This window comes from Eublepharis macularius, chromosome 16 (genome assembly GCF_028583425.1).
Source record: "Eublepharis macularius isolate TG4126 chromosome 16, MPM_Emac_v1.0, whole genome shotgun sequence".
Lineage (NCBI taxonomy): Eukaryota > Metazoa > Chordata > Lepidosauria > Squamata > Eublepharidae > Eublepharis > Eublepharis macularius.
In genome coordinates this window covers 31,211,860-31,239,838 of record NC_072805.1, presented here as the reverse complement: position 1 = coordinate 31,239,838, position 27,979 = coordinate 31,211,860, and the positions used below count along the sequence as shown (strand labels likewise).

The 27,979-nt window shown below is 45.5% G+C and overlaps 1 protein-coding gene across 2 annotated transcripts; it reads left to right on the top strand.

Moving 5' to 3' along the window:
- The first annotated feature begins 1 nt into the window (after nucleotide 1).
- Nucleotides 2–27,073, top strand: ELMO3 (engulfment and cell motility 3). Of its 2 annotated transcripts, XM_055000413.1 has the most exons (21): nucleotides 2–150; nucleotides 2,762–2,875; nucleotides 3,540–3,580; nucleotides 4,611–4,683; nucleotides 4,799–4,849; nucleotides 6,230–6,399; nucleotides 8,094–8,193; nucleotides 9,089–9,240; nucleotides 9,717–9,795; nucleotides 11,705–11,755; nucleotides 12,064–12,186; nucleotides 13,105–13,236; nucleotides 14,321–14,425; nucleotides 15,826–15,934; nucleotides 16,496–16,632; nucleotides 17,459–17,622; nucleotides 18,275–18,387; nucleotides 19,750–19,854; nucleotides 22,724–22,806; nucleotides 23,371–23,448; nucleotides 23,830–27,073. In XM_055000413.1, the coding sequence occupies exons 2-21, from the start codon at nucleotides 2,798–2,800 to the stop codon at nucleotides 24,040–24,042; spliced, it is 2,157 nt and encodes a 718-aa protein (XP_054856388.1). In that variant the 5' UTR covers nucleotides 2–150; nucleotides 2,762–2,797; the 3' UTR covers nucleotides 24,043–27,073. The 2 variants fall into 2 exon arrangements, with proteins under 2 accessions (XP_054856388.1, XP_054856389.1); XM_055000414.1 differs by lacking the exons at nucleotides 2–150; nucleotides 2,762–2,875; nucleotides 3,540–3,580; ... (8 more) ...; nucleotides 13,105–13,236; nucleotides 14,321–14,425 and having other exon boundaries at nucleotides 15,897–15,934; nucleotides 16,491–16,632.
- Nucleotides 27,074–27,979: the final 906 nt, after the last annotated feature.

Genomic DNA, 27,979 nt, shown 5'->3' with positions numbered 1-27,979 from the left:
CGCCCGGCAGCAGCGCCCGCGATCGGAAGACGGCCCGGCCCGGTCAGCCCGTCTCGGCGCGCCCTCTGCGCCCGGCCAGCGCTCAAGCGGCGCGGTCCTGGCTGCTGCGCGGCGCTCCGGGCCCCGCTTGGGCTCTCCGGCGCGGCAGCGGTGGGTATGCCCCTTCCCCGCTCTCCCCTCGAAGCTGCCGGGCGCAGCAGGGCTCCTCCTTGGAGTGGCTCCGGGGAACGGAGGGAGAGGAGCGGGGTGGAGTTTGCAGCAGCCCGGGCGACTTTCCTGCCCCGTTTCCGGGCGGGCGGCTTTGGAAGTGCGTCTCGTTTGGGGCCGTGGCGCTTGCTCCTCGGGAAGCGTTTGGCGGATCGGGACCTCAGCGGCAGGCTCTTGCCAGAAGAGAACCCAGGATTGTCCCAGAGTTGGAGAAAGAAGAGTTTCTTTCCCTCCTGAAAGGGGCTCCTTGTGTGCTGTGGGTCTGCGTGCTAGCCTGTTGTCTGGGATAATGGAGACAGCGGAGAGCTGCTTCCACTCTCAAACATTTCCCTTGTTTAAAACAAAACCCTCTTGCCAGTTTCAGCGCTGTCGTTCTCTCCACTCCGTTTTTCTCCGTAGAAGGGTGCCAAGTGGAGAAAAATGCATTAAAAATGAGATTTCGAAATCCAACTCCTCCAGGATTTTGCATGCTGGTGGAAGGGAGTGCTTTACTTCTCAAATTCCGCCCTGTGTGAGAACCGCTCCTAGGATCAGAATTAATCGCATGCTTAGGAGAACTGAGGGTCTTGGGAGAGATGGCTTGAGTTGGAGGGAGGATGCCCTAAAATTTGGCAGGATCTTAGGCCTGGAATCAAGCCCGGATGCTTTATTTCAGCCCTTAGAACGTCTGCAGTAAGGCTAAGAGGAGTGCCTTGAGCATGCACCGAGAATGCCTTTGCAAGGGTGTGTGTAGCTGCGGCAGAGTCTGGAATTCGGGACCAAGCTTACTTGGGAGGGGATCAAATACCTGGCAAGATTTAGCATAATTTTTCTGAGCCTTTTATGCTAGACGTGAATTAATTTACTTTATTAATAGCCCACCTTTCTTGCTGAGACTCAGTAATAACAGCAGTGCATTTAGATGCTGCTCTTCTAGGTAGATTAGTGTCCCATGCAGAGCAGTGAACAAAATCAGTGTTGTTATTATCCCCACAGAAAAGCTGGGGAGTTGGGGCTGAGAGGACTGGCTTACTGCCGCCTGCTGATCTCATGGCAGTGGAGGGATTCAAACCAGTAGACTGCTGATTCACAATCACAGCCCAACCACTTGACCACTATACCAAAGCGGGCCTTGTCAAGGCATTTGCTTGGTTCTGTTTTCTGTCCCGATATAATGATCACAGTGCTGTCAAAACGCACAATGCTATAGAGCAGTGGTCCTCAGTGAGTGGTGTGTATATACCACACGGGGGAAAGGATGCGGAAGTACACTAGGTGGTTTTGCAGGGTTTTCATAACGACTATTACGATATCACTCTCCCTCAATCCCTGTTTCCAGGCAAACATGATTTGCTGTCTTCTGTTGACCCTTCCTGCCATGCTTTATTCTGCTGTAACTTTTGGCATGCTTGTAGTAATCTTGGGCGCTGGATGTTTCTCCTAATCCTTTCTCTCCTGGTCACAAGCGTCTTTGATGTGCTGCTTCCTGCCGATCCTACCTCCCAAGGATTGTCCATTTTTGTTTCTGTAATTTTTATAGTAAAGAGTCCAGTAGCCTTTTTAAGACTAACCAACCTTATTTTAGCATAAGCTTTCAAGAACTACAGCTCTTTTTGTCAGGTGCAAGAGAGCTGTGGTTCTTGAAAGCTTATGCTACAATAAAGTTGGTTAGTCTTAAAGGTGCTACTGAACTCTTTACTATTTTGCAACTACAGGCTAACATGTTTAATTCCTCTGTAATTTTTATGTCCTTAAAACTTAATGTAGTTGATAAATATAATTACAGAATGCCTTTAAACATAGAAATGTCCTTGGAAAAACAAAACTTATCGTAGTTGATAAATATAATTACAGAATGCCTGTAAACGTAGAAATGTCCTTGGAAAAACTGGGTTTTAATTTCTGTCTGTATATAAATACAGTAAAAGAATGTAAAATACAACTTAAAACCATATAAAACTGTATGAAATAGTTCAACATGGACCTCCAGGATGTGGCGAAACCAGTAAATTCCAACACACATCACTGTGTGTGTGTGTTATGTGCTGTGAAGTTGCCGCTGACCTATGGTGATCCTATGAATGAAAGTCCTCCAAAACGTCCTATCATTAACAGACTTGCTCAGATCCTGCAAACTGGAGGACGTGGCTTCTTTTATTGAGTCAAGCCATCTCCTTTTAGGTCTTTCTCTTTTCCTACTGCCTTCTACTTTTCCTAGCATTATTGACTTTTCCAGAGGATCTTGTCTTCTCATGTCACTGTGGGTAGGCACGGCAGATCTAATTAACTGTTGAAAGTGGAGCAGATCAGGCAAGTGACCAGCAGGTTGTTGGGACACGGATGGGCAGACTGGATGTGCTTTGCCATCAAGCTGTTATGACCAAGTGGTAAACAAACCTCAATTCTGTTGTCTGCAGGGGATTCCTCTCTCTGGTTCTTCTCGGTGGTGTGTGGATCCCTCAGTGCCAAATCTGACGGCACGGCGTCCATGCATCGGACCCGTGGATTCCGTCATGTCTAGTTTGGCCCTCGGCTGCTCCCTGGGGAGTTTTCTTGACACCTTGTTCTCTTTCAGGAGCTGCTTTGAGGAGGAAACAAGACCGGCGGGACCATGCCGCCCTCCAAAGATGTTGTGAAAATTGCAGTTCAGATGATGGGAGCAATCCCTCAACTCATAGAACTCAACCAGGTAGTTACTTTCCTTCCTTGCCGTTTTATACCTTGTGTGCTCAGCCAAGCTTTTTACGCAGATAGGAGGGCTGTATTGTAGGGAGAAGGTTTCAGATGCTTCGCTAATGAGTTAGAGCCCATATACTTCACCACTGTGTTGCCTTACATACTATCTGTTGCCTTAAGTATGTGCTCCTATGTGCTACCTGTGCTTCAAGTATGACCGTACTGGGTAGTTACATGTTGTCTAATGTCAGTCCTAGAATTGATTATGTTCTGTTTCAGCATTTCTTCAGCTCTGTGTTGGATTCTTGCTAATGCTGTTTCTTTGTAAACTTGTATTTATTTACCCTATGGCATTGTTTATGGAAATGTCCTTGATATTGACTGTATTAACTTGTACTGTGTAATCCGCCTTGAGTCTCAGTGAGAAAGGTGGACTACAAACAAACAAACAAACAAACAAACAAACAAACAAACAAACAAACAAACAAACAAACAAACAAACAAACAAACAAACAAACAAACAAACAAACAAAACCTGTTCTGTAGAGTACCATCCCAGCTTGCAATCCTTTCAGTGGTTCAATATATCTGGAGTGTAAATGAGCAGTTTTGTTGCCTATGCTAGATCTGGGGGTCAATTGATGCTGAAGTCTCTCTGCGTCATTTGTTAATTTCAGACCAAGCCCTTGTCGGCGGTTGTGAAAGAGGTTTGCGATGCGTGAGTAATTTTTGATTATCTGTTTCACCTTACGGTACAGCAACTCAACCCGAAAGCAACACAAAACGTTGGCTGCTTGTATACATTTTCCAAATAAAAAACAATGCCCTGTAAATATCGGCCAATTTGTGGAAGACTATGGAAAACCGGGGTGAGTGCTCCATGTAAAGGGCTAAATCATACAAGTTTTGGTCGGTTAATCAATGTATTTAACTACCTAGGAGTATTTAGTTGCCTAGGAGTACAATTGCATATTTCTGAAGCAAATTTTTTTTGCTTCTGTTGCACGATTGGCAAAACTGGGACAAATGATACAGAATGGTATAAAATCATGTGTGGCTTGAATTCTTTATGCAAGCTATATAATTCAGCTTTCTTGGCAAAGATTTTAAACAGGATTAGCCAAGAGCATCAGAGTTCTGGATAGTTCTTTTTAAAAAATTCAAATAGAGATAGCTTTCTAAAAGCACGTTAAGTCAGTTGCTCCCTTGCAGAACAGTATGGGAATTATACTAAACGCTGCAAGCAAGGGACTCCTTGAGCATATTATCACCTCTCCTGGGATGAGGGAATGGCTTCTGTTGGCACAGGGTACCCAGGGAGTTGTAGAGTTGACATAACCTTGCCATGGCAATGATACTTGGAAATCTGCAGTGAAATCCTAAGCAGAGTTACTCCAGTCCAAGTCCATTGATTTAAATGGTCTTAGACTGGAGTAACTCGGTTTAAGATTTCACTATTGGTTTGCTAAATGCAGCAAAATGAACTGCATTCTCCAAAATGCTGATACTTAGTCCAGTTTTTTTTAATGTTTCCCTTGGGTTTTAAAAAAATGCAAACAGTGCAATCTCTCTGCAAGTAGAAAACCAACATATATGGAAACAGTTTGCGATTGAACCTTATTCCCTGAAGTGCCCATTTTTCAACCCTGGAGGGTTTAAATGTCGGAGAGGAATCAAAAATGGTGTCCTCACCTGTCTCTGTTTTTCTGTGTGCGTAGCCCAAGCCCTTTTGGTGGTCTCTGTTATAGGTGGAACTTGAATAATTCAGAGCGGTACGCCCTGCAGTATGTGGATGGCCTGCAGGCCTACATCACGGAGTCGGTGAGTGCATTTGGGGTAACGTCTTAGACCCTCAACCAGTCATTGGCTGTTGTAGGCTGCTCTGCCAAATGCAGGACTTCAGTTCTCTAACCATTTCCCTTTCTTTTCTTGCTAGAACCGTGGAGAGATTAAGAACGGGAGCATCTTGCAGCTGAACACCGCGCCGGTGGGTTCTTTCATAAAACCGTAACTGCATCTCGTTGTTGAGACCATCTCAGCTAAGGAACAAGATTCTTTACGTTTTCCCCATACAGTTCCAATCTGGATCGTTCCCAAATTGAGGGATAGTGATATGTAGTGGTTAGACTAGGAATCTAAAAGAACTGGCTTCAAATCCCATCTCTTTATCTGGACTTTCCTTCTCTTATTACAGCCAAATTTTACATCTACTGTCCTTCCTGTCCATGATCTAGAGGGCTTTGAGAGCAGGGTGTTGTAATAATACAGATTAAAGCACATTATACAAATCAATACTAAGATAATACATAGTAATGGCTTGTATTCTGGGTGAACTTTTAAACTTTTCATGAACTGTCTATGCATTTTTGTAGAGTGTTAGGAAACTAAAACAGGTGCACTTTGATCTTTTGCCAGCTAATTAAAAATAGTGGACTCCATCTAGATTGATATTTCTTTATCAGAGACTGGACCAATAGTGATCTAGCATCTTAACTCTTCCTGTCATTTCTCACGGATTTATGGCTTTGTTTTGCAAGTTAGCTATAACGTCATTTTTGGCTAATTAGAAGGTCATACAATAGAAATTACGAATATTCAACGAAGCATTAAACCAGTCATAGTTTGTTTATGCTATTATGTGAAAAGATCTTAGATATTTGCATATGATAACCTATAAAACATGCTAATCTAGAGAATCTAGATAATCTAGAGTTCTGATTGGAAGAGATCTCATGAAGATTAGGTGAGATTCTTATCTTTGCAATGTAGGCTATGAAAATCTTAATGCATTTCATAAGAACTTTGATTATTTTTAAACTTAAGAGTTAGGAAATGTTAGCAAATTTAATTCTGATTGCCTTTCTGTGTTCTATTTTTGTAGGACTTATATTAATAATCATATATTTTTTAACTGCTTGCTTCATTAAAAAAAATAGTGTGTTTTCAATAAAAGAAATAAGCTCTAACAGGTGCCTGAGTACTTTGATTAGAAGCGGCAAAGCAATAAAGAACCATTTTACAAATAAATATAAAGATAAGCAAACGGTTCAAATAACAATTTTGCTTGACAGGTCTTGAACTAATTGCTGAACACTATCCAAAAGAAAAGATAAATCTTTCCTTTGGAGTAGTGGAAGCTTAGTTAAGACACAGGAGAGCCTGTTACAAAGGAAAGCAGTTGCATTGTTTTTTTGTACGCTGTTGTGTGTTTTCCATAGGAAGTGTTTACAAACATGTCGTGCTGCTAGCAGGAGGAGAAGAATTGGCCCATTTGGCTTGCCATACTTAACTGTTGCATATATTACATCATTGGGCTGCTGGCCTCTTCAGCAGGACATTCATGCATGTCTGATTATCTCCCTGGCAGGATCATGAGGCAGCGAAGCTACATAGCGGGATCCAGAGCAACCACATGAATGTAAAGACTGACTCTCTAAAGAAGCTGGCCAGCCTTTCCCGAGATGTCGCTTTTGCTCAGGAATTCATTAGCAGGAATGGCCTGAACCAGCTCTTCGTCATTGTAGAAGAGGAGAGCAAGTGAGTGCTGGACTGGAACTGGTGGTTGTAGATGCTTCCAGCCTGTCTGTATCCTTTGTCGAGCCTGCTTCTTCTTTCTTATCCTGCAGTGTGCCTTCCTAACGCACAAGCTGGCATATCTCAGGAGGACCTTTCCAGTGGTAAAGCAGAGGGGAACTATTGTTCAGACCCATCGTTCTCTCACTGATAAGCACCTTAGAGCACCCAGAGCATGTCCTTCAAGACCAACAAAAGTCCGACCACCTAGTCCAGTGACCCCCAGCGTGGTGCCTATGGGCACCCGGGCACCCACCAATGTGTCTCTTAGTCCCACTTCCTTCTTTGCCAAAGCGAAGTGCCAGTCTTGGCTTTCCTCATTGGAGCTGGAATTGCTGGAGAAGAAACACAAGGGGTATCAACTTTACTCCACAAGGAAAACCCACCCAGAAACAGATGCCTCAGTCATAGTTGGATGCTCGGCTTGGAACGTCCCAACATCTGGAGAATGCCCCTAGTCTCCATTTTGTGGCTAGCTACACTCTTCCTCCTCTTAACTTCAGCAGCCATTTTACTACCTTTTCTCAAAATCCATAAGCGCCCCACAGGCTCAAAGAGGTTGTGGACCTCTGATCTCATTGACCATTCTCTTTCCGGCAGAGGCCAACCAGCTATCCCAGAAAGTTCTCCAGCAGAGCATGATTTCAACTGCTTTCTGCCAATGTTGTCCTCTAAGCAGTCACAAGCCATGGTTTGCAAAGGGTTGGCAAAGTTTGGTTTGTGCTAACTCTGGTTTGGTATGACCTCTGTCAATGCCGATCGTAGACAGAGTTGTCACTCTGCTTCTGCTGGCTGCAGCAGCAAAAAACAGGTGTAGTGGACCAAAGAAAGCTGTTGAGCTGCTCTAAACCACAGGTTTTTTAAAAAAATGGTTTGGCAGCTCAAGCCATGGTTTGGGTTCTAAACTACGGTGTGTCCAAACCATGTTTTGATGGGTTGGCAGTGATTGTGACTTTATCATCATCTCTGAGGATATGGAGATACGGATATGGGGAGAAAGTTCTTCAATGTAACCAGTAATTAAAGTGTAGAACTCATTACCAGTAGATGTAGTGATAGGCTATGAGTGTACATAGATGGCATTATAAGGGGTTTAGACATGTTCATGGAGGAGAGGTCCACCAATGGCTACTAGCTATAGTGAATAAAGGGAATATCCACATCCGGGAGCAGTAAACCAGTGCCAGGAGGCAACATGAGGGAAGGTCTTGGCTTGTGTTCCCTATCTGGCCCTCCAGGGTAACTCGTTGGCCTCTGTGTGAAAGCAATATGGACCATGATCCAGCTGGGCTCTTCTGTTGTTAAATAACCACAATAAGAGACTGAAAAGCAACATGCTGCCAGTGCTAATCAGGATAATGTACGTGCATTTTTGTCTGTCAAGTGGCAGAAGTTGAGGTGTTCGGAAGAGAAGTCTACGTTTTCTGTCTTTGCTTCCTGCTTTCTGGAACCTTCCTTTTTCTGGGTATGTTTACACAGAAACTTGCTCCTCTTCATTGTTTTCCTTCCTTCCTTCTTTCCTTCCTTCCTTCTCTTTTTCTAGGTCTCTCTAATGCACCACCCCTGTGGTCTCTGGGTGTGTCTCTCCCTACTGCCCTGGCCCCTCACGGGTGGCGCTTCTGGGGCCCTCTCACCCTATTTGCTGTCTGTTGCTCCAGTGCAGGGGAAGCTTTACAGTACACGCTGATTGCCTTTGTGGAGCTGATGGAACATGATTTTGTTTCTTGGGAGACCCTCAGTCCGACCTTCATTAAAAAGGTAAGTCTTACCTCAGAAACGGTCTCTAAAAACCTAGTTGGGAGGCACTCTAGCTGGGAAACCTTTGTGTATTCTAGAAGGGGAGCAGCTGGCCATTCAAACTTGAGCTTGTTTGTACATTCTAGGCACGCAGAAAGTCCCTGATTGAATCCTCGGTATCTCCAATTGAAAGCATCAGGTTGTAGGTGATGTTAAAGACATTGACCTGAGCCCCTGGAGAGGTGCTGTCAGTTGGAGTACACAATACTGACCTTGATGGACCAAGGGTCTGCTTCAGTATAAAGCAGCCTCGTGCGACCCACTTTTTGTTGGTGCAAGAGGAGGGTGCAAGAGATTTACTCAGCAACCTTCCATGGTCATAGATCCAGAGGAGTTAGCTGTGATAGTCTGTAGTTGCAAAATAGTAAAGATTCCAGTAGCACCTTTAAGACTAACCAACTTTATTGTAGCATAAGCTTTTGAGAACCACAGCTCTTTGTCAGATGCATGCATCTGTTGAAGAGAGCTGTGGTTCTCAAAAGCTTATGTTACTCAGCAACCTGTGTTCTGTCATATAGCCAGAGCATGTCTGTGCAAACAACCACACAGAATTTATATTCCCAAGAATTTAAATGCTTTATCTTTTAAAGCAAGTAAGCTTCTAGTCCCTATGAGTTGCTGAGAAATTCTGAAAAGTCCTGATTTATTGGTGCGCGGATGGAGATGGCTGTAGTCACAAAGTAGAATATTTCTACTATTCTGTAGCTCTGGTTCTTTGGATGTCTTATCTTCAAATGTAAACTCTGTAACATAAATGTATCAGGTTCAAATTGAGATACATAATTTTGTAAGGCAGCTGAGGATTTCTTGCCAAAGACTTGATTTTCTGAGTTCTTATTCTGTTCCTTGGTTGCAGATTGTGAGCTATGTCAATGTCTCCTTGATGGATCCCTGCATTCGACAGATTTCGCTGGCCATCTTGGAGAACATGGTGCCCACCAGCCGCGCGCTTTTTGATCTGGTCAAGCAAGAAGTGACCCTGGACCGCCTCATTGCTCTTTTGCAAGAGTAAGCCTAGAACAAGCCCATGGCTGCCTCCTTGTGGGGGAGGGGGCTGCCTTGTCCCTTTTTATTTCTAACCACCTTGAGTTTTCTTGCTGGTGTGGAGGAGTAAACATCAAAGTCCCTACTCTCTGCTATCCGAGCTTGTCTCATTTAGTTAAGTCCACCGTTTGCCACATGACAGAGGCAGTCATGGTAGCTGCCGTCCACCCCCCCCCCCCCGCCCCACTGGAAGGCAGTGATCAGTAACTGACATATTGTTAAGCTACAGCGATGCAGAGAGAATCTCTGTTTTCTATCTCGCCTTCTCCCCACTGGCTGCTTTTTGGCTGCTCAGCTTTACATCTGAGATTCAAAACTCCAGTGCCCCTCACGTTGCTTGAGGTTTGGCCAGAGCCCTTGGGAGCTGCGGGGCAAACCTGGCCCTTCTGGCACCTGCACAATGCTCAGGTTTTTTTTCTTTGCTCCCCTTTTCCTTTCAGGATGATTCAGCCACTGCAGCTGAAAGCTATGGCCCTGCTAATTGCTCTGCTCCTCAATGCCAGCGAGTCGGAGAGGAGGGTAAGGTGGAATTGCTTGTCCCTGTACTGCTGGCTGCACCTGGGGATGGCAGCAGGGGCTGGAACCTTTAGCCAGGAGTGTTGGTGCTGGGTAGAGGGGTTGACTGTCAAGCCTCTGTCCTTTGCAGTGGCAAAATATTTTTATTTTATGTGGTGGGGGAGAGAACTTTGTTATCCCTGCTAACCCCATGCTCTCCCAAACCAACCTGTTGTTAGCATGCTTTCTTTGACTTCTTACACTTCTATCTTACCTTCCTCCAAGGGAGCCCACAACAGCATAAATGGGTGCGGATGATTCCTTGTTTTCTAAAAAACCCGATGGGGAAGGTTTAAGCTAAAAGGGCATGACAGGACCCGAGGTCACCCAGTGAGTTTTGTGGTTCTCATGGGGAGTTGGATCCCCGTTTCCCTAGTTACATCCAGCCCTCTTAACCATTACACCACAATGGCTGATTGTACGCTAGCTTAGCCCTGCTGCAAGTAATAGAGCATATATCAAATCCTGGCTGGGAGGAAGTGGGCAAACCGTGTGAGACCCGGGCAGCTTTTTTAGGGACTGTGGCCAGCTGTACAGCATGTGGTCAGCCCTTCAATGGAACACCTGCATTTGGCAAGTGCCAAAAGTTGCATTGTCTCTGCCCGCTATGATTATTCGTGGATTCTTGGTCCCCATTTACAGAGGGGGAATTGAGTGACTTGACCCTTTGAATTCACAACTGAGCAAGGACTTGAAGTCTTTCTCAATTGCAGTGCCAACATTGGACTCCCAGGTCCTTGGAATTGTTAATTAACAGACCCTGTTCAGAAGAAAGGTCTTTTTGTCAAGAGAGTGGATAGCAATGGGAACCCGGCTCTCTCCGTTTAGAAACTGACCAGCTGGGGGTTGTTGTTTCTGCTTGTGAATTCCACAATTAATTTTAAGACTGTGATGGGTTTCTTTTTTGATGAGGTGGGGAATCTTGTGTTAAAATGACTCTTGTGTTGGAAAAATGTTGCATGGTCTATAGATTTCAAGGACAAAATGAGTAAGTAATTTCTGCTCGATATCACAATCTACAAATGGAATGCTTACACAGGGGGTCACGCAGGTCCGTTTCATGTAGTTCTCTGTTTCTCCTCTGCCTTTCCACTTAAAAACCTTAGGAGTGTGAAGGTGGACCAATGTGCTCAGTATTATCTACTAGGACTGGCAGCAACTATCCAGGGCCTGAGGCAGATATAAAGTCTTTCCTAACACCTGCTATGTGGAGAGTCTTTAACTGGAAGATGGCAGGAATCGAACACGGCACCTTCTGCACATAAATCTTGTGCTCTACCACTAAGCCAAGGCCCTCCTTTTTTTAAAAAAAATTCATTTTATACCTTGCTTCTTTCCCCAACGGGGACTTAAAGCAAATTTAAAGCATCACTCTCTTGTCCTCTGTTTTTTCCTCACAACAAACCCCGTGAGGTAGATTAGGCTAAGAGTTTGTGACTGGCCGAAGGACACCCAGTGGGCTTCCCTGGCAGAGCAGGGAATGGACTCTTTTCTTTTCCACTTAGGGAATCCTCTCTCCAGAGATACTCAAACGGTGCTGCAGAGATTGCAACTTTCTAAGGCAGTAGCAACAAAATCAATAACATAACGAAATTTAAAAAGAGAGCAATAAACAGCGTTAAAAAGTATCAAAAGCTTGAGAGAAATCTATGCAGCCGCAAAAAGAAAGCTCTCTTGGCACCACTTGAATCTCTCTGGGGAGGGGATTCTGGAAGTGGAGTGTGACCCCAGAAAAGGCTGTGGCCTCGGTCAACACCTGCTTCATTTCAGAAGGTGAAGTTACCTTTGGTAAGAACTTGCTTGCTGTTCTTCCTCAAGGGCAGGTGGCCCTGTAAGGCTGGGATCATCTGCTTTGCCCTTTTTCTGTTTCTAGGACATGATGGACTATCTGGGGGAGAAGAACCTTCGGCAATTTATTCACAAGGTGAGCATCCTGTTGGGAATTTGGGACTCTCTGGCGTCCATGTTCTTCTCATGAACTTCTTGCCTCTGGGTTCCTGCTTTTAGCATTGGAGGGACCCACCCAGCTTTTCCTGTCTCTCCAGCCAGCTCTGGATGTTCATTGCCAGGCTGCTTCCTTCTGTGCAAAATTGCCTGCCCCTCTCTGACCTTGGCGGGTCAGGTACCCTGTCCCCTGGATGGGGAAGTTGGGAAATCTCCATCGTGGGGGCAAAGGGCAGGACAGTGTGGCGGCTGGCTGTGGAGACCAGCTCTGTGGTACCTTTCCTCTAGAACATCGTCCATGCCTCGGAGCCCATTGCTGACGAGATGGCCCACTACCTCTACGTGCTGCAGTCTCTCACGCTGAACCTGCTGGAGCGCCGGATGAGGACTCCCATGGATCCTTATTCGCAGGTCTGCCTCTTTCGCTCCTCCTTCCTGTTCTGTCACAGTTTGCCCACCCTGCTCTTCACCTGTCCTGTGTGTGTCACCATTGGGATCCATTCCCTTTGTCTACTCTCTCTTCTGTTCTCCAATGGAAATCTGTCTGTAGCTTGTTTCTCCCATGAGTGTCATCTCCCAGTTTGATACAAGCCCTGAGGATTAAGAGGTGAGGCAAAGTGAAGTGAGGCCATTTGGGGAAGATGGGAAAAGGTTTTTAATAAGGATCACCTCTTCCTGTATTGTCCAGCCTGTCAGTTAAGTCCTACTCTCTGTGCCCCCACCTGAAGAGGTGAGACAGATGTGACCAGAGGCAGGGCATTTTTTGTGGTGGCACCTTGCCTTTGGAACAACCAGGTTTGCCTGGTACCTACCTTACTTTCCTTTAGGCACCAGGCCAAAATATTTCTCTTTACCCAGGCTTTTGATTAAGGGGATCCATCTTCTTAAGCTGAGGTCTGTTTTCTCAGTGTTATTTTAGACTGTTCTGTTTATTGTATGCTTTTTTTATATTCTGGCAATGTTTTTAATGACATGGTTTTATTGACTTGGCTTTTTACTGTTTTGTTTGCTTGTTAGTATTGGTCTGTTATGAGCCGTCTCCAGCATTCTGGAGAGGCAACATACAAAATTTCTAAATAATAAAGGGGGGGGGGAAAGCAAAATCATGGTCTTGCTAATTTCACTGTGTTTAAGCTGCCTTTTCTAGTGGTAGTTTTCATCTCCAGAGAAAAGGACCTTGGGTTAGCAGAACCAGGAAAGGTTTCTGGCTGATTCTTTAGGGAGCTCTGGGTAGATTGTACTGGGCTGGTTGGACCGAGATGCCCCTACTGGGTATAAGGCACCTTTGTGTGTTGACCTGAGGACATAACCACAGTTATACCTACACAGGAACAGAGGGAATTGTTACAGTCGCTGCGCCATGCTGCCTTTGAGTCAGAGAATGAATCTTCTGCTGGGAGCTTCAACACAGAACGCCGGCGCTCCCTCTGCGCCAAGGAATTCCGCAAGTTAGGCTTTGTGGTGAGCTCTTGCTGGGTTATCATTCTAGAGGGAGAGAGCAGTGAACACTCCAAGGACCTCCAGGGCAAGTTTTGTTTGAGGGTAGTACCAGTAGGGAAGGCCTCCTTATTCTAAGCAGATTTTTAAAAAACCCTCTAAAGTCTGACACCAAGAAAACTTCTCTTTCAGGCCGAACGTGCCACCTAAATTATTCTAGATTTCCATGGTATGAGCTTTTGAGAGTCAAAGCTCCTTTCTTTAGATACCTGTATCTGATGAGGAGAGTTTTGACTCTCAAAAGCTCATACTCTGTACCTTTTCCAATTGCATGTGTCTTTGAACAATGCTTAGATCCAGAAAAACAAGGAAGGTTAAGAGAACCTGCAGTGTCACTGAGAATACTACAAAAAGATAATGGGCTTAGCATTAGGCTGTAAAAATGAGAGTTACATGCAGCGTGGCTTTCCTTTCGAGCAGGTGATTTAAATAAATTCAGTATGTGGAAAAATCTGTAGGTTATGCACAAGTGTTTTCAGTTTGCATACTGTCTGACCTAGTTTAAAATGTGGATTCCGCTCCCTACAGGGTTTTTTTTGTTGGATTTTTTTTTCCCCTTAAAAGAGCTCGGTAGAGATATAGGCTGATTCCGCACACATTGGATAATGCACTTTCAATGCACTTTATTAATAGTTTGAGGTGGATTTTTTGTTCTGCACACAAAAAAATCCGTTCCAAATGATCTATAAAGAGGATTGGAAGTGCATTATCCAGGGTGTGCGGAATCACTCATAGACATCTATTGGGAAATGAATGGAGGCAAACACTTGCTGGGGTACAAAAGAACTTCCCACTCCCTGAGCTCTGGAGCCTTTTACAGATGCAGCCGACATGCTTGCAAGTGACTATCAATATCCTAAGAATCAGGAATTCCCTTTAAAAAGTCGGAGCGTGGGGGGGGGGGTGCGATCTGCAGTTTCTGTCCCCCTTGTCAACTTTTGTGAAGTGCAGCATGCCTGAATGTGCCACAAACTTACGAGCTCTGCATTTGAATTCTGTTTTGCTTGTACAAGAAATCTGACGTCTGCGTTATCTCTTTCTTTTTCAGAACAACAGTAACCCTGCAATGGATTTGCACCGTATCCCACCTGGGCTGCTTGCCCTGGACAGCATGGTGTACTTCTCCAGACACTTTCCAAGTGCCTACAGCAGGGTAACTTAAGAACTTTATTTTCTTTTGTGATGCTGTTTCTCTACGCCCTGCTCCTTTTTTACTGCTCTCTGTGTTTAAGGTTAGGGAGGGGCTGTTGCTCTGTGGTAGAGCACCTGCTTCAGTCAAAAGATGTCAGTAGCAAGTGTCGGGAAAGACCCTCTTGCCAGTCAGAACAGATGATATTGAGAAGAAGCCAGCCAGTATTAAAAAGGCTGTATATTTAGGTTTATCCGGTACTGATTTAATTGGTAACCTGATTTTATATGGAATTCTGTTAATGAGTGATTCTGCACACGTTGGATAATGCACTTCCAATCCTCTTTATAGATCATTTGGAATAGATTTTGTTGTGTGCGGAACAAAAAATCCACCTCAAACGACTGATAAAGTGCATTGAAAGTGCATTATCCAACGTGTGCAGAATCAGCCAATGTTATTCGGTATACCCAGATAATGCCAAATCAACAATTTATTTGGTATACTAAATTGCACACCCTACTTTGCTACGGAAGCTTGCTGGGTGGACCTTTGGCTATTCACTCTCTTTCAGCCTAACCGAACGTACCCAGTTGTTGTGAGGATAAAATGGAGGAGAGAGCTACTTTGGGTCCCTATTAGGGAGAAAGGAAGGGTATAAATGAAGTAAAAAAAATTATTTGACTTCTTTCCCTAAATAGTAATTGAATCCCCAACCCTTTTTGAACCCTATAATTTTCTTAGGCAGTAATTTGGTCATCCTTTTTTGCCTTGGAATCTCCAGTTGGCTTCACACATGGCCTTGCAATGGCATTTACTGAAGTTCTACCAGGCACACTTGCATGCTCTGGATTACCCTTTCTTCTTTTAAAAAAAGGACACAGACTTTAAAAAAGAAGGTAGCAAAATACGGTTCCCTTCTGGAGTCTGCTGCTGGGAGCAACTCCTTCATGGCACAGCCAACATTGATTACCTCTCCAACGAGCCCCCGACTCACTTCACCCCATTGAACCATGCCACTTCTGAAATCCAGCTGTGTTGATGCTGTCACTCCTGGGAGAGCTCCCTTTCTGAGTGGTGAACCAGCGTGGTGGTTTGAGAGCCAGCGTGGTGTGGTGGTTCGAGTGTCAGACTAAGATCTGAGAGACTTGGGTTCAGTTCCCTACTCTGCTACGGAAGATTGCTGGTTGGCCTTGGGCCAGTTGCTCTCTCTCAGCCACTTCACAGGATTGTTGTGAGAATAAAATGGAGAACGTTGTAAACCACTTTGGGTCCCTGCTGGGGAGAAAGGAAGGGTGCAAATGAAGTAAAACAAATAAAAATAAAATAAAATTACCCTTAACCCTAAAGGCAATGCTGCTTCCCTTGCTTTGCTCCTGTGTTTTTTATGAGGCTGCTGAGGTTTTGCTGGCTGTCTCTTTCAGTTTGTCCTCGAGAACAGCAGCCGAGAAGACAAACACGAGTGTCCATTTGCCCGGAGCAGCATCCAACTTGCCTTCATGCTCTGTGAGATCCTTCATGTGGGGGAGCCTTGTGAGTACTTAATGTCCTCTCTGTGACCCATAATTCTCTCCATCACCCATAATGCTGTCTGTGACCCCCATAGTGTTGTGGTCCAGCAACTTTCACTGTTGAAGGATAGGATAATGCCTTCTGTTTCTAATAATCCAGCACCCTTGGAGGCCAGAGTAGCTGTATCCCTTGAGGCCTTCAAATCAGAAGGCATAGAGCTCTGATGCGTAAACTCCTCCTGGTTGAGATGGTGAAGAACAGGTGGCTTAGTTGGAGAGAATGAATTTGGGCATTATTCATTTTTGTGCCTCAGGAAGTTGAACACTCTCCCTCTCTCTCTCTCCCTCTCTCTCTCTCTCTCTCTCTCTCTCACACACACACACACACACACACACACACACACAGCTGCCATTTTGTTTCACAAGACTTGCTTCTCTCAGCTCCTAAGCTTCAAATAAGATGGGATGGAGGATATTGGAGAATGGGTTTCACTGGGCTTCTTGTGTGTTTTCTCCTTTGGAGTTTTAGAAGTGAAAAAAAGAGCGGGAAAAACCCAGAGACTGTGTTGCTCTGTCAGTACAGGTTCTGAGACAGCCCAGGCTTTTTACCCCATGTTCTTTGGCCAAGAACACTTTTTTGAGGAACTCTTCTGTACCTGTATCCAGCTGTTAAACAAGACCTGGAAGGAGATGCGGGCGACACAGGAAGATTTTGACAAGGTGAGGTCTTGCTGTGTTCCTTGTGAGCTCAGTGCAGGAAAACCAAAGAGGCTGATTTTGAGCATGCGGTGATGGGGGCTCAGTGGAGTAGCCGTCTGACTGGTGTTTTACCCGCTTGCCTGGTTCTTCAACACCTGGATTGGTAGCCAACCCAGGGAATTAAAAGCCAAAAAACCTGAGTGGAGATGAGAGACTGCAGGTATGATAGAACGAAAGATATGTGAGCATTTTAAAAGGGAAAAGCTTGTAATGGTCAGGCCAAGAAATAAACTAAAATTTGTTATTATTTGGGGTAGTATCAGAATTCTGAATAAATAAGATTGAATTCAGAGACCATTTTCTACTGATGGAACACTTCAATCCATGGAACTGAACTTCCTTCCCTCTCCTCTAGTGTTGTAGCCCCCTGAGCTTCCTGAAATGCTGCTCCTGGGGACCTAGGGAGCTCAGGAATGAGGGCTGAACTGGGGGTCTGCAGCAAGGGGGGAAATTGGCAAAAACTGCCCACTCCTACTGGTGGAAAATGAGCTTTAGCTCCAGCCCATTAAGCATATTTTTTGTTCTGCAAAATGTGCTGCATACTATAAACTGCATAAGCTTTTAGATTTGAACGTTACATGCATGTGCAAAGCCTCTGGACAGAGGGAGAGTTCAAAGGTGTCATTGAATTATTGGCGGTTGACGGGAAGTGCTATATTAAAAGGAAATGGCTCTTTTTGAAACCTGCTCTTTGTTGTGTGAGACAATTTAGAGGAGAGAGGTCTGCAGAGGGCTTGGTGAATCAGTTTGTCTATCTCACCGGAATGACCTTGTCTGGCTTCTGCAGGTAATGCAAGTGGTTCGGGAGCAGATTACGAGAACCTTGACCCTGAGGCCCACGTCCCTGGAACTCTTCAAGAGCCGAGTGAACTCCCTGAACTACAGTGAGATCCTGCGTCTCCGGCAGACCGAAAGAATGCACCAGGAGGAAATTTTAGCTGCACCGGTTCTGTGAGTGTAATGTCTTTGGAGCTTTGTGCATTTGTGTCTGTATGACGGACAAAAATCAGTATTTCTGTTATGTTCACCCCTGTCCGATAGCTTCTGGATACCTACCAATTTACTGTCGCTAATGGATTCGTATATATACTATTGGTGAACCTTCACACCTGTTCACATCGTGGGTGGAAACGCTGTTTTAGGTTTTATTGAGGAGGCGGATGAATTCAGCTGAGATTTGCGACAGGGCCTTCTCAGTAGCTGCCCCTTTGTTACAGAATTTGCTCTCCAAAGAAGCACACCGAAGCCCATCTCAGTTTATTTTATAGGAAGCAGTGTAAAGCCTGTCCCCTTCTACAGGTGGAAGCTCAGCTGGCTGGAGGAGGAGATGGGGGCGACTTTGCCCGATTCCCCCTCCTTGCTGCAGTCCTTCATGTTCCACTGTGTTTTGTCCACAACACTTCCCTGGCTCCTGTGGCATTGTCTTTTCAGGGGGGTGCTGGGGGGAAACAGAAAAAGTTGCATTTATAGGAAAACTCCCCCCCCCCAGGGTTATGTTCTGCCAGCAAGGATGGTGCTTTCTGTGTGCATGGATGCTAACTGAAGGGATTTACAGGCCTGAGCGGAAAGTCTTATTCCTTTTTCCTCCGTAATTTGGTCCCAGGGAACTGAGAGAGCAGCTCAAGCCTGAACTTCTCAAGCTGATCAAGCAACAGAGACTCCTGCATCTCTGTGAGGGAACCCTCTTCCGCAAGATAAGCAGCCGACGCAGGCAGGGTAAGTATCAAAGCAGAGGGACCCACAGAGATAAAGGAGGGGGACAGAGAGTAATGCACTTGGATATAGCGGCAGAGGAAGCTACTTAGGAAGCTGAGCTGTGTACAGGAGGGGGTCTATGATGGCATGGGGCTTCCATTTCCAAGAACTTTTGGTCTTTGTGGGTGTAAGAGACAGAAAACCTCCGTTCCTGCCCTTGGGTGCTGACCCATAGCCACACCAAGACCCCCTAGGAGGCAGAAAGGGCCCTGTTCTCCTTTTCTTCTCTGGGTTCGGTTTGAGGATTGTGCTCACGTATAACAAGTAGCTCTTGACACAGGCTAAATAAAATACGTTGAATTTATTGAGTACAAATACAGAGAATGTTTGCAGAACAGGAAGCACTCTTAAGTCAGACAATAGGCAAGCAAAACAAGTAACACTTTCTATTGCTAGCTAAACTGTTTGTCTAAAATACTTAAAAGCTGGCTAACTTGCTTCTCTGACATGGCTTCTTGGCTGGAAAGTTCTTACCGATAGCCTTAGTAAAGGAATCCGCTTCCATACCCTGCAGCTGTAGGGGTCTTGGTGGTAGAAGACGTGGAAGCAGTCTTTCCTCTCACATGATGGTCAGGTATAGTGAACAGAGATTTTTCAATACATCAGGCAGCCATCTTTTCTTGGCCTGCCTATGTCAGCCCATAACTTCAGAACCAATCAGGGCTTATTTAGTTAATTGGCATTGAGAAATTAAGGGGTACTGAGAACGCCTGGGACTCAAGGCCGAATCCCTTGAGAATGGCAGAGACCGGCAGGTGGAGTAATTAGCAAGCCAGCACATTTTCCCAAGCTAGGCCGGAACTGGGCTTGCAAACACTTAAAAGCCTGAACCAAAGTTCTACAATCTTATAGATTTAAAGACTAGTGGGGAAACCTGGAAGTCAGATTCATGAACCATTCAACGCCAGATGACTGAGGAGTTGGAACATGAAAGCTTTGGGAAGAGGTGGGGAAAGATGACCTGTGGCTCCGTGAAGGAACGCCAGCTTTGCATATGGAAGATCTCGAGTTCAGCCTTTAGAGTCTCCAGTTAAAGGTTGCATGTGTCAAGAAGGATCCTTGCCCTCATAGAGAGCAGCTGCCAATCAGAGCAGACAATACTGAACTAGACAGACCTAACTCTGATTTGGCATGTGTCTTTTACACTGCTCAGAGCTTGCTGTTTGGCACTGGAATGAAAACTGCTGGGGGGAAAAACGTAAGTCTTCCATCATTGCAAGTTAGAGCAAGACCCTCTATGTTAGTTCTGTTGCTGCATAAACTTCTGTGCTTGTAATCTTACGCTGAGAGTGACTCCTAACTCCCCTTTTCTTTCCTTGACAGATAAGCTCTGGTACTGCCGCCTTTCTCCCAACCACAAATTCCTGCACTATGGAGATGTTGAAGAAGGTATAGAAAGCCCACCCATTGAAAGCCTGCAGGACAAAGGTAAGTGACTCCATCCCATGTACTTAAAAGATGGTGCATCTGGCTATAGAAGGACTTCTCGAGGGTGGTTGTAGCATGTCAGCTAGACTGCAAATGTGTGCGTGCATAGACTTTGGTAGGGTGAGCTCTCCTGCTGAGAAATGGGCTGTCAGGAATATATATATATTTTTGTTGTTGGAGGCACTCAAGCCAGAGAGGAATTAATTCAGATTTTAGTTTTTACCCCTTACAAAGTATGCCTTGGCTGTTCTGTGGCCCCACATTTATTTTGCTCCTTTGGTCTTAGTTCCTTTTTTGCATGTGTTTCCTGTATGTCTGTTCAGGCATTAATGGAGACCAGAGACGCAGCAAATGAAACAACAAAATGTTATTTCTTTTTACTGGTTAAGATCGTAGAACTTCTCAGATCACTGCTTCCCCCAAGACATGCTTTAGAAAAGGTGAACTGCTGATGGTTGGTTCAAATACTGTGAAGCACTGTTCTGTGACCCGTCTGCAAACTTGTAGTTTACTCGAGAATGCAAGGGGATTTGATAATAGTTTTTTTCACAAAGATGACTTCCTAGGAACTGTAAATCCTCAAAGTGCTATGTTTTTTCCCTAAATGGTGCTTTCTGATTGTTGGAGCATGAACCCCCCCCCCCCCCACACACACACACTGTGCAGCTGCATATGCCACTGCTACCCTCTCCCCATTCTTCTCTTAGCTCCATCATGCCTGCACAAAAGCACTGATGCTTCAGCAGCTTTCATACCCACTCCCGACAGCCCAGAATTCTCAACTTTCCCAGTCTAGCTGTGCTATAATGCTACAAGGAATAAATAGAGGAACAAAACCCTTCAAAGGGCTAAAAGAGGATGGGGATATGTGCAGCTTAACTCTGCCCCTTCCTTATAGTGGCTGCATGTGTAGATGCTTCTACCACAGCTGTCCTACTGTTTTCCCATTGAGCTGGAGGAAGAGAGGATTTTATTTTCTCTGGGTCAGGGGGGTGGGTTGAAAGGGGAACAGGAACCAGATTAGTTGTGCCCAAATTGGGCACGATATTGTCTACGGCTTTGGGCTGTCCATACAGGGTGAATCCCCAAGTAGAAACAGCCTCTGTTTAAAACAGATGACATCCAGAGGAGGTGTGCCTAGGAAACGATACTTCCTTAGGTGAGGAAGGGCCTTTATTGCAACTGGACCTAGCAAAATAGGCTAGATCCAGTTACTTGCTTCTACTTAGTGAGGAGTTACCTTCAGAGGAAAGGTAATTCGATTAGAGGAAGACTGTCTCCCAGTGAACGGGGAAATTGTTGTATTCAGGGCTTTTTTTCAGCAGGAACGCGGTGGAACAGAGTTCCGGCACCTCATAAAAATGGTCACATGGCCAGTGGCCCCACCCCCTGATCTCCAGACAGAGGGGAATTTAGATTGCCCTCCACGTTGACGTGGCATGGAGGGCAATCTAAACTCCCCTCTGTCTGGAGATTGGGGAGTGGGGCCACCGGCCATGTGACCATTTTTGCAGAGGGCAATTTAAACTTTAAAAAACTGCCCCCCTTGTTCCAGTTGACCCAAAGTGACATCATTTGTGGTCTCGAGTTCCACCACCTCTTTTCCCAGAAAAAAAGCCCTGGTTGTATTCAGTACTCTCTGTCTTGGGCATATCTTGATGGCAGATGAATTAGGAGAGAGAAGAGTTGACGTTTCTGTCCATCCAACCGAAATACTGTTGAGGATGTTGTTTGGTTTGTTCTTCATCTCTCATAGTATGAGACCCCTAGAGAATGTTTCATTGTTGGGCTTGCTGTTATACTGACAAATCATCCCCTGCAAAGGTGGCTTTGCTGTCACAGCTGAGAAAATTAACAATAGCCATCTGAATTTAATAATGAGTGGTCATTTAATAAAAGTGCCATAGAGGCTGTTGGTCAGCTTTTCAAACCTCCTGGATTTTTGTAGCCATACCTGTTGTTTATAGTGATATCGATGGTTGTAGTCCATCCCAAGGGCAATTTCTTGGGGTTGCTTTCTATAGCCTCTTGCTAAGAGGGCCATCCAGGAGCAAATCGGCTCTTTCCTCACATGTAGTGATGTATTTGTTACATTGAAGGCTGCCATATTTGCTCCAGTAGCTAAGTGCAGGACTCTTTAATGCTGTGCCTTGTTTCTTGGATATCTAATACCTTGTCAGTGGTATACATTTTTTTATGTTGTGCTTTTTAAAAAAATTGACAACAGGAATATTGTGTGCTATATTTTATGGATTATGATGGATTTTAGCTCGGAGAAATAAAATTTATACTTTCTTTTTTTGCATTTTTATATTCCTTGGAGTTGTATTTTTATAGAGCTTGTTCATTGTTTTATGATAATCTTGAACTGCAAGCGAATTAACACTAGTATGGTGTAGTAATTGGAAGGTCTGGGAGATTCAGGTTTGAATCCCCCCTCTACCATGGGAACTTGTTAGTCACTCTCTCTCAGCCTAACCTACCTCACAAGGTTGTTGTGAGGATGAATTAAAGGAAAAGATAACTTGCTTTTGGTCCCTTCTGGGCAGAAAAGTGGGGTACAAATATCTAAATAAATAAATTTGATGGACTGATACTGACCAGTCAGCGTTAGCCCAGTATTGTAAGATCTCCCTGGTAAGAATTCTGTTTTACCTTCCCATATAGTGTTATTATTTCCCTTCAAATGTTAATTTTACTTTCTGTGCAGGTGGGGTAGCCCAGAAATTGTCACACTTCCTCTTAGGTTGAACACACTTCACTATGATATTGTCTCACTCCCTGTTCTTATTTCCTGGATCTATCTCTATCAAGGTGTATATATGTGCAGCTCAGAGGAGCATTAACCTATGCATGTATTTGTCCACAGTTCCAGTGGCAGATATGAAAGCACTCTTTGTGGGCCGGGAATGCCCACATACGAAGGAAAAGAGCTCTGGCAAGCAGAACAAGGTTAGCTTGAGCCTATCCTTCTCTTTGTCTCATCCTCGCACCTTCCCCTGCCCACCCCAGCCCCAGTTCCTTGTAACCAAGAGCATCTGTGTGCCCTTCTTTGGTGTTAAGTTACCCACAGGGGACCTCCCCTCTCTTGAGTGTTTCACCAACTTCAAAAATTGGAGACAAAGCCTGGCCCGAAATACTGTGTCTGCCGTAGCACACAACTGATGGGTCCATCCAGGAAGGCTTGGCAGCTTGTGATTTGCAAGAAGCTCTTCCGCTTGTTTGTGGACAGGAAAGCAAGGTGCTTGCTGATAGGCAAAGTAGCTCTTGCTAATGAAATCTGACGAGGGCAGATAAGGGACCAAAGCTAGGCAACACAGAGACAGTGAGCCCGCTCTTGGAGGTAGCCACGTGTTCCCGTTTCCTGAGAACCACGCACAGAAGCAAAGCGGCAGGGCCTGGACAACACCGCGAGTGCCCTTCTGACCCTCTTCTGGGCCTGCCGCTATGAGATCCTTATTGGTGGTGTCTCCCGCCCAGCACCTGAAGTCCTTCCTGTATTCCTCTTCCCTCCAGGATCTCCTAGACCTTGCTTTTTCTGTAAGCTACGATGTTGGGGAGTATCTGAATTTCATTGCCCCGACACGGTATGAGGTGAGTTGCTGCCAAGGAGCATTTTTGCTTGAAGAAAATAGGGCAGAGGGAAGAATTTGTCTAGAATGTGGACAGTCACTAGCGCAGGTCTCGGTGGTCTAGACATGGACTTGTTGCATGGTGGGGAGAAAGCAGCTGGTAGGATAGGGTTTGGCAGGGTGGATAGTGGCAAGCAATCTTTCGTATTTGATTGCAGACTCACTCCTCACTTTGCTGTGCTGTAGCAATTCAACAAAGGCTCAGACCCCTAGATCTGCATCCACCACTAAATGGGCCTCATTCCAGCCACCAGTGGGTTGTGCAAGCTGCCCCTTTGATGCAGGGTTCCAGGCTGGAGCAGGAGTTGAGCCAAGCCAATGCCCCTTCCTTTTCCTTTTTCAGTTCTGCCTGTGGACAGATGGGTTGAACGTGCTTCTGGGCCGAGAAATGGTGAGCGAACGCACCCAGACTGACCTGGATATCTTGCTGTCGATGGAGCTCAAGCTGCGGCTGCTGGACCTGGAGAACATTCCCATCCCGGATGCCCCCCCAGTTGTCCCAAAGCCCCCCAGTAACTTAAACTTCTGCTATGATTTCACCCATATAGAACAGTGAAGGCCGCTGTCTCTTCCAAGTATATGCTGCCTTTTGCAAGCGGCTGTCCCACTGCTTCTCAGATTCTCTGGTTTGGTTTGGCCCATCTTCCACATCCTGGGTTTAGAAGGACAGGAGTGTTCCATGGGTTTGTGCACTCCCTCTTCCTCCTCACCTTTCTCACATGTGGATTGGTTCATCCATTTCTGCTAGCAGAATCGGACAAGTAATGGCTTTGCACCAGTCTCCAAACTGTGATTTGCAAGTCCACTCAAACCACGGTTGTAGGTTAGTGCTGATAATTGTTTGGCTAATGCAGCCATCAAAGCCACTTAGCACAATCTGGGGAAGGGAAGGGAGGAGTATATGAGCTCTATGCAAGTTCCCAATCACCTGAAGCCCTGCTCACAAGTGCCAAGAAATGCACATACAGTCTGTGCAGAGTATGCTTGATTTTTCTTTATACCTGCGTTGATTAATTCTCATGTAACATTCAGTGCAGGTACAGTTGAACATGTGATTTATCTAGGTACTAGTCCCTGGTTTAGTTGCAAAGTGTGTTGGTTGTTTTTTTTTAACAAAAATATGCACATACATGTGAACAGGGCTTTTATGAAACCTGTACATGCATGTGTTCTACAACGACTGACTGGAAAATCCAGTTTCAGTGAATGGAAACAGCTTGGTCTTTCTCAGTCACCCACACTTCCTAGGGCTTGACATGCTGTGATTTTTCCTAGTTGATTTTACACTATCTTTTTTTCTCTTGCAAATATAAATGCTAGGATTACTTGATCACGGAGAATGGCATGGAGAGATAGAAAGAGGGAAACCTTTAACCCTTTTCTCCCCTGCTGTTTTCTCACCAGAAAAAGCCGCCCTTGGGCTGCCTTTATTGGATTTCCCCCCCTCTAGTGGGGATAAGACCACCCCAGGGGTGCTTTTTCAAACCACGTTGCATTAAAATAAACAGGAGGAGAAATCATAAAGTGGCCAAGTTCAGTACAGTCCAATTCTGCAGTGACCTTTCATACATCATGTGACTGACCTATATTGTATAAATTAAGGGAGTTGAGGAAACTTGGAAGGATTCTGTCGTTGTGGGATTGAGATGGCCGTCAGAAAAACAGTGTCCTGCTTACTGGTTCAAGCCAGCGATTAATTCCAAGCTCTCACTGCTTGTGACGATAACAGAAAATAAGAACAGACAAGGAGCCATTCTGGATCAAAGAGGGGCTTGGTTCAGTCCAGCTTCCTTTTCTCAGCAGTGGCCAACTAGGTGCCTCCGTTCACTTGCTAGAAAGGCATGAATCTTCCCAGCCATCTCCCATTTTCATGACGAATTCTGGGATTACTGTTGACGGTACAATCCACAAGACCCCCGAGTGAGTCATCTCCTTGGTATTCAGTAGACAGAATCCGTCCCCCCCCCACTTTGCTTTTTCCAAGCAAGCCAGTGTGGCGTGAATGGATCTCCCACCTTGGCCGCTTCATTCCCCTGCACCCAGATCCCGTGTCACACAAACATTTTCACGTTTTGCTTTGCTTAGATGCTGAAGGTACTTGATCTGCCCTTGCTACTCTTTGTCGAGGCAGAAATTAGCACTTTACAAAACGGTCTTGTCCGGTTGGATGGGAACAGTGGGTAAGGTACGTTGCGGGTCTGCCTAAGTATCAGGAGAGAGCTAGCATGGTGAGGGGAGGTACGCTATCAGAACTGTAGGTCCATTCAGGGCTTTTCCCCTAAAATATGATGGCTGCAAGTTGGGTGTGGTAGAGAGAGGCTCCCACATTCAATAGCTTCTCTCTTATTTGTCTATTCAGAAACACTCTCAAAATATACCCCAATGTTCCTTTCCCATGGTACAAGACTTGGTAAGTCTAGCCAGAGCTGTGTGCATCGGAAGCTTTAAAAAGGAAACCAAAAAAACACCAGTTCCGCATTGGTGGAAACAGAATGATGTTGTTGGTGTAAATCTGTGCACGTTGTAGAAGTTCCTTCTTTAACATAATTCTGCATTGTGCTTTGCAGTTTTGCATAATTTGTTCCGTTTCTGCTGGTCACAGAGAATGTCAAGGTTTATAGCATGCTTATTCAGTTGCATTTTTTGTCTTCTGAGATGTTACCAGGCATCACCGAGGTATGGGCATACATGTTTTTTCATAGATGGGGGCTAGGAAGCTGCTTTTCAGTTGTTTTTAAAAAAGCAAAAGATGAGATTCTCAGGAAGTTAATTTCTGCACCTGCTGCCACCTTTTGCTTTTGATTTCCTGCTGCACAAAACTTGTGGTTATGCACACCTCTGTTTTTGTAGCCTTTTTAACAAGCTAACTTTGAATATCCTAAAAAGATCCTCGGGGGATGTCAAATTGAGGTTGACAACTGTGAGGATTCCAGTTCCCTTCCCTGTTACAGGGCCATCGGGTAGTACTTAGGGGCTGAAGCTACCCTTCATGCCATTCGGATGCCTTTGGGGGCACTTTGGTCTCAGCACTATGCTCTGCCTGGCAGCCGCTGTCTGGTTTCTTGGGCAGAGGCAGGACTTTCTTGAGACCCTTTTAGCTGGAGATGGCAGCCTTGAGCTTAGGACCTTCTGCGTGTAAAGCCAGGCGCTCTGCTGCTGAGCCATGTGCCCTCCCCAGCAGAGATTCTGTACTCGGTCAAAAAGAAAGCTCGGCTCAATCTCCCATTGGAAGACCCTTCCTTCCGGTAGCTGTTTTGAAGAGGAATATGTGACTGTTTTTGTGTAAACTTTGTAAATGTAACACAGGTGTCCTCCCCGCTTTGCCTCCAACACCGCAAGGTACTGTCTTTAGAAACACGATGAGTCTGCTGCACTGGAACTTCCGTTTCTTCGCATCTTTTGTATTAGGGACTATTGCAGCCCTGTAGCTCTGCATCCCCTCATAGAACCCTTCCCCCCGCCCTCCAAAGCAAGACCCAGAAAGGGACTCTGTGTTTTCCTCCTGCTCAGGTGCATCTACTGTAACGTGTTCATTGTGGCACTGCCCCTGGGACCGTAACCATTAAAAGGGAATGATATTGATAAGAGCTTTGGTATTGCTGTGTGGATGTGTGTCTTGAGTTTTGCAAGGTATCGCAGTGAATAGATTTTGCTGCTCACCATTACTTAAAGATGCTGCCCCTCCTGCTGTGACATGGGAAATGCCACGGCAGTTGGTAATTCCAGTGGGCTAGCCGTGATTCGCTTGTCGTGGCAAAATAACCACTATGCTGCAGACTCCTGTGTTAAGTGGCTGGGTTGTGAATCAGCACTCTGCTAGTTCGACTCCCACTACTGCCGTGAACTCTGCAGGTGGCCTTGGGTAAGCCACTTTTCTCAGCTCCAGCTCCCCGGCTGTATTGTGGAGATAATAACAACACTGACTTTGTTCACCACTCTGGAGTGTGGCACTAATCTGTCCAGAAGGGCGGTATTTAAGCACACTGTCATTGTTGAGCCTGGTGGCACTTTAAAGACTGACAAAAAGCTGATTCCAGCACCAGCTTTTGCGAGTCAGACCTTGTTCCACTTGATTTCACTATGCCTCTGAGGAAGTGAGGTTTGATCCATAAAACCGAAGCTTGAATGAACTTTGTTAGTCTTTAAAGTGCCCCTGGACTCCTCAATTTTATTCTGAAGAGGTCATATACTGGGGGGAGGGCGGATTTCGACCTATTAAAAGACTGCCCAGGAGCCCCTCCTCTCTGGTGTCATATCACAAGTTGCTTTTGAGATGTGCCTGAATTTCAGAAGTGGCTGGCTGTGACACCTGCAGGTTGGGGTGGTGGGTGGGACTTCTGTTTGAGAAGCGGAGCGATGTGGGGACCCACTGGTACACTAGGCAGGGCAGTGTTTCATAGGGTAGTTTGGGCCTTAAAAGCCAAGTGGAAACAACAGGCATGCCGGAGCCCTTTATTTCATGTGAAAGCTTAGGGAGGGCAGACCCCACCCCT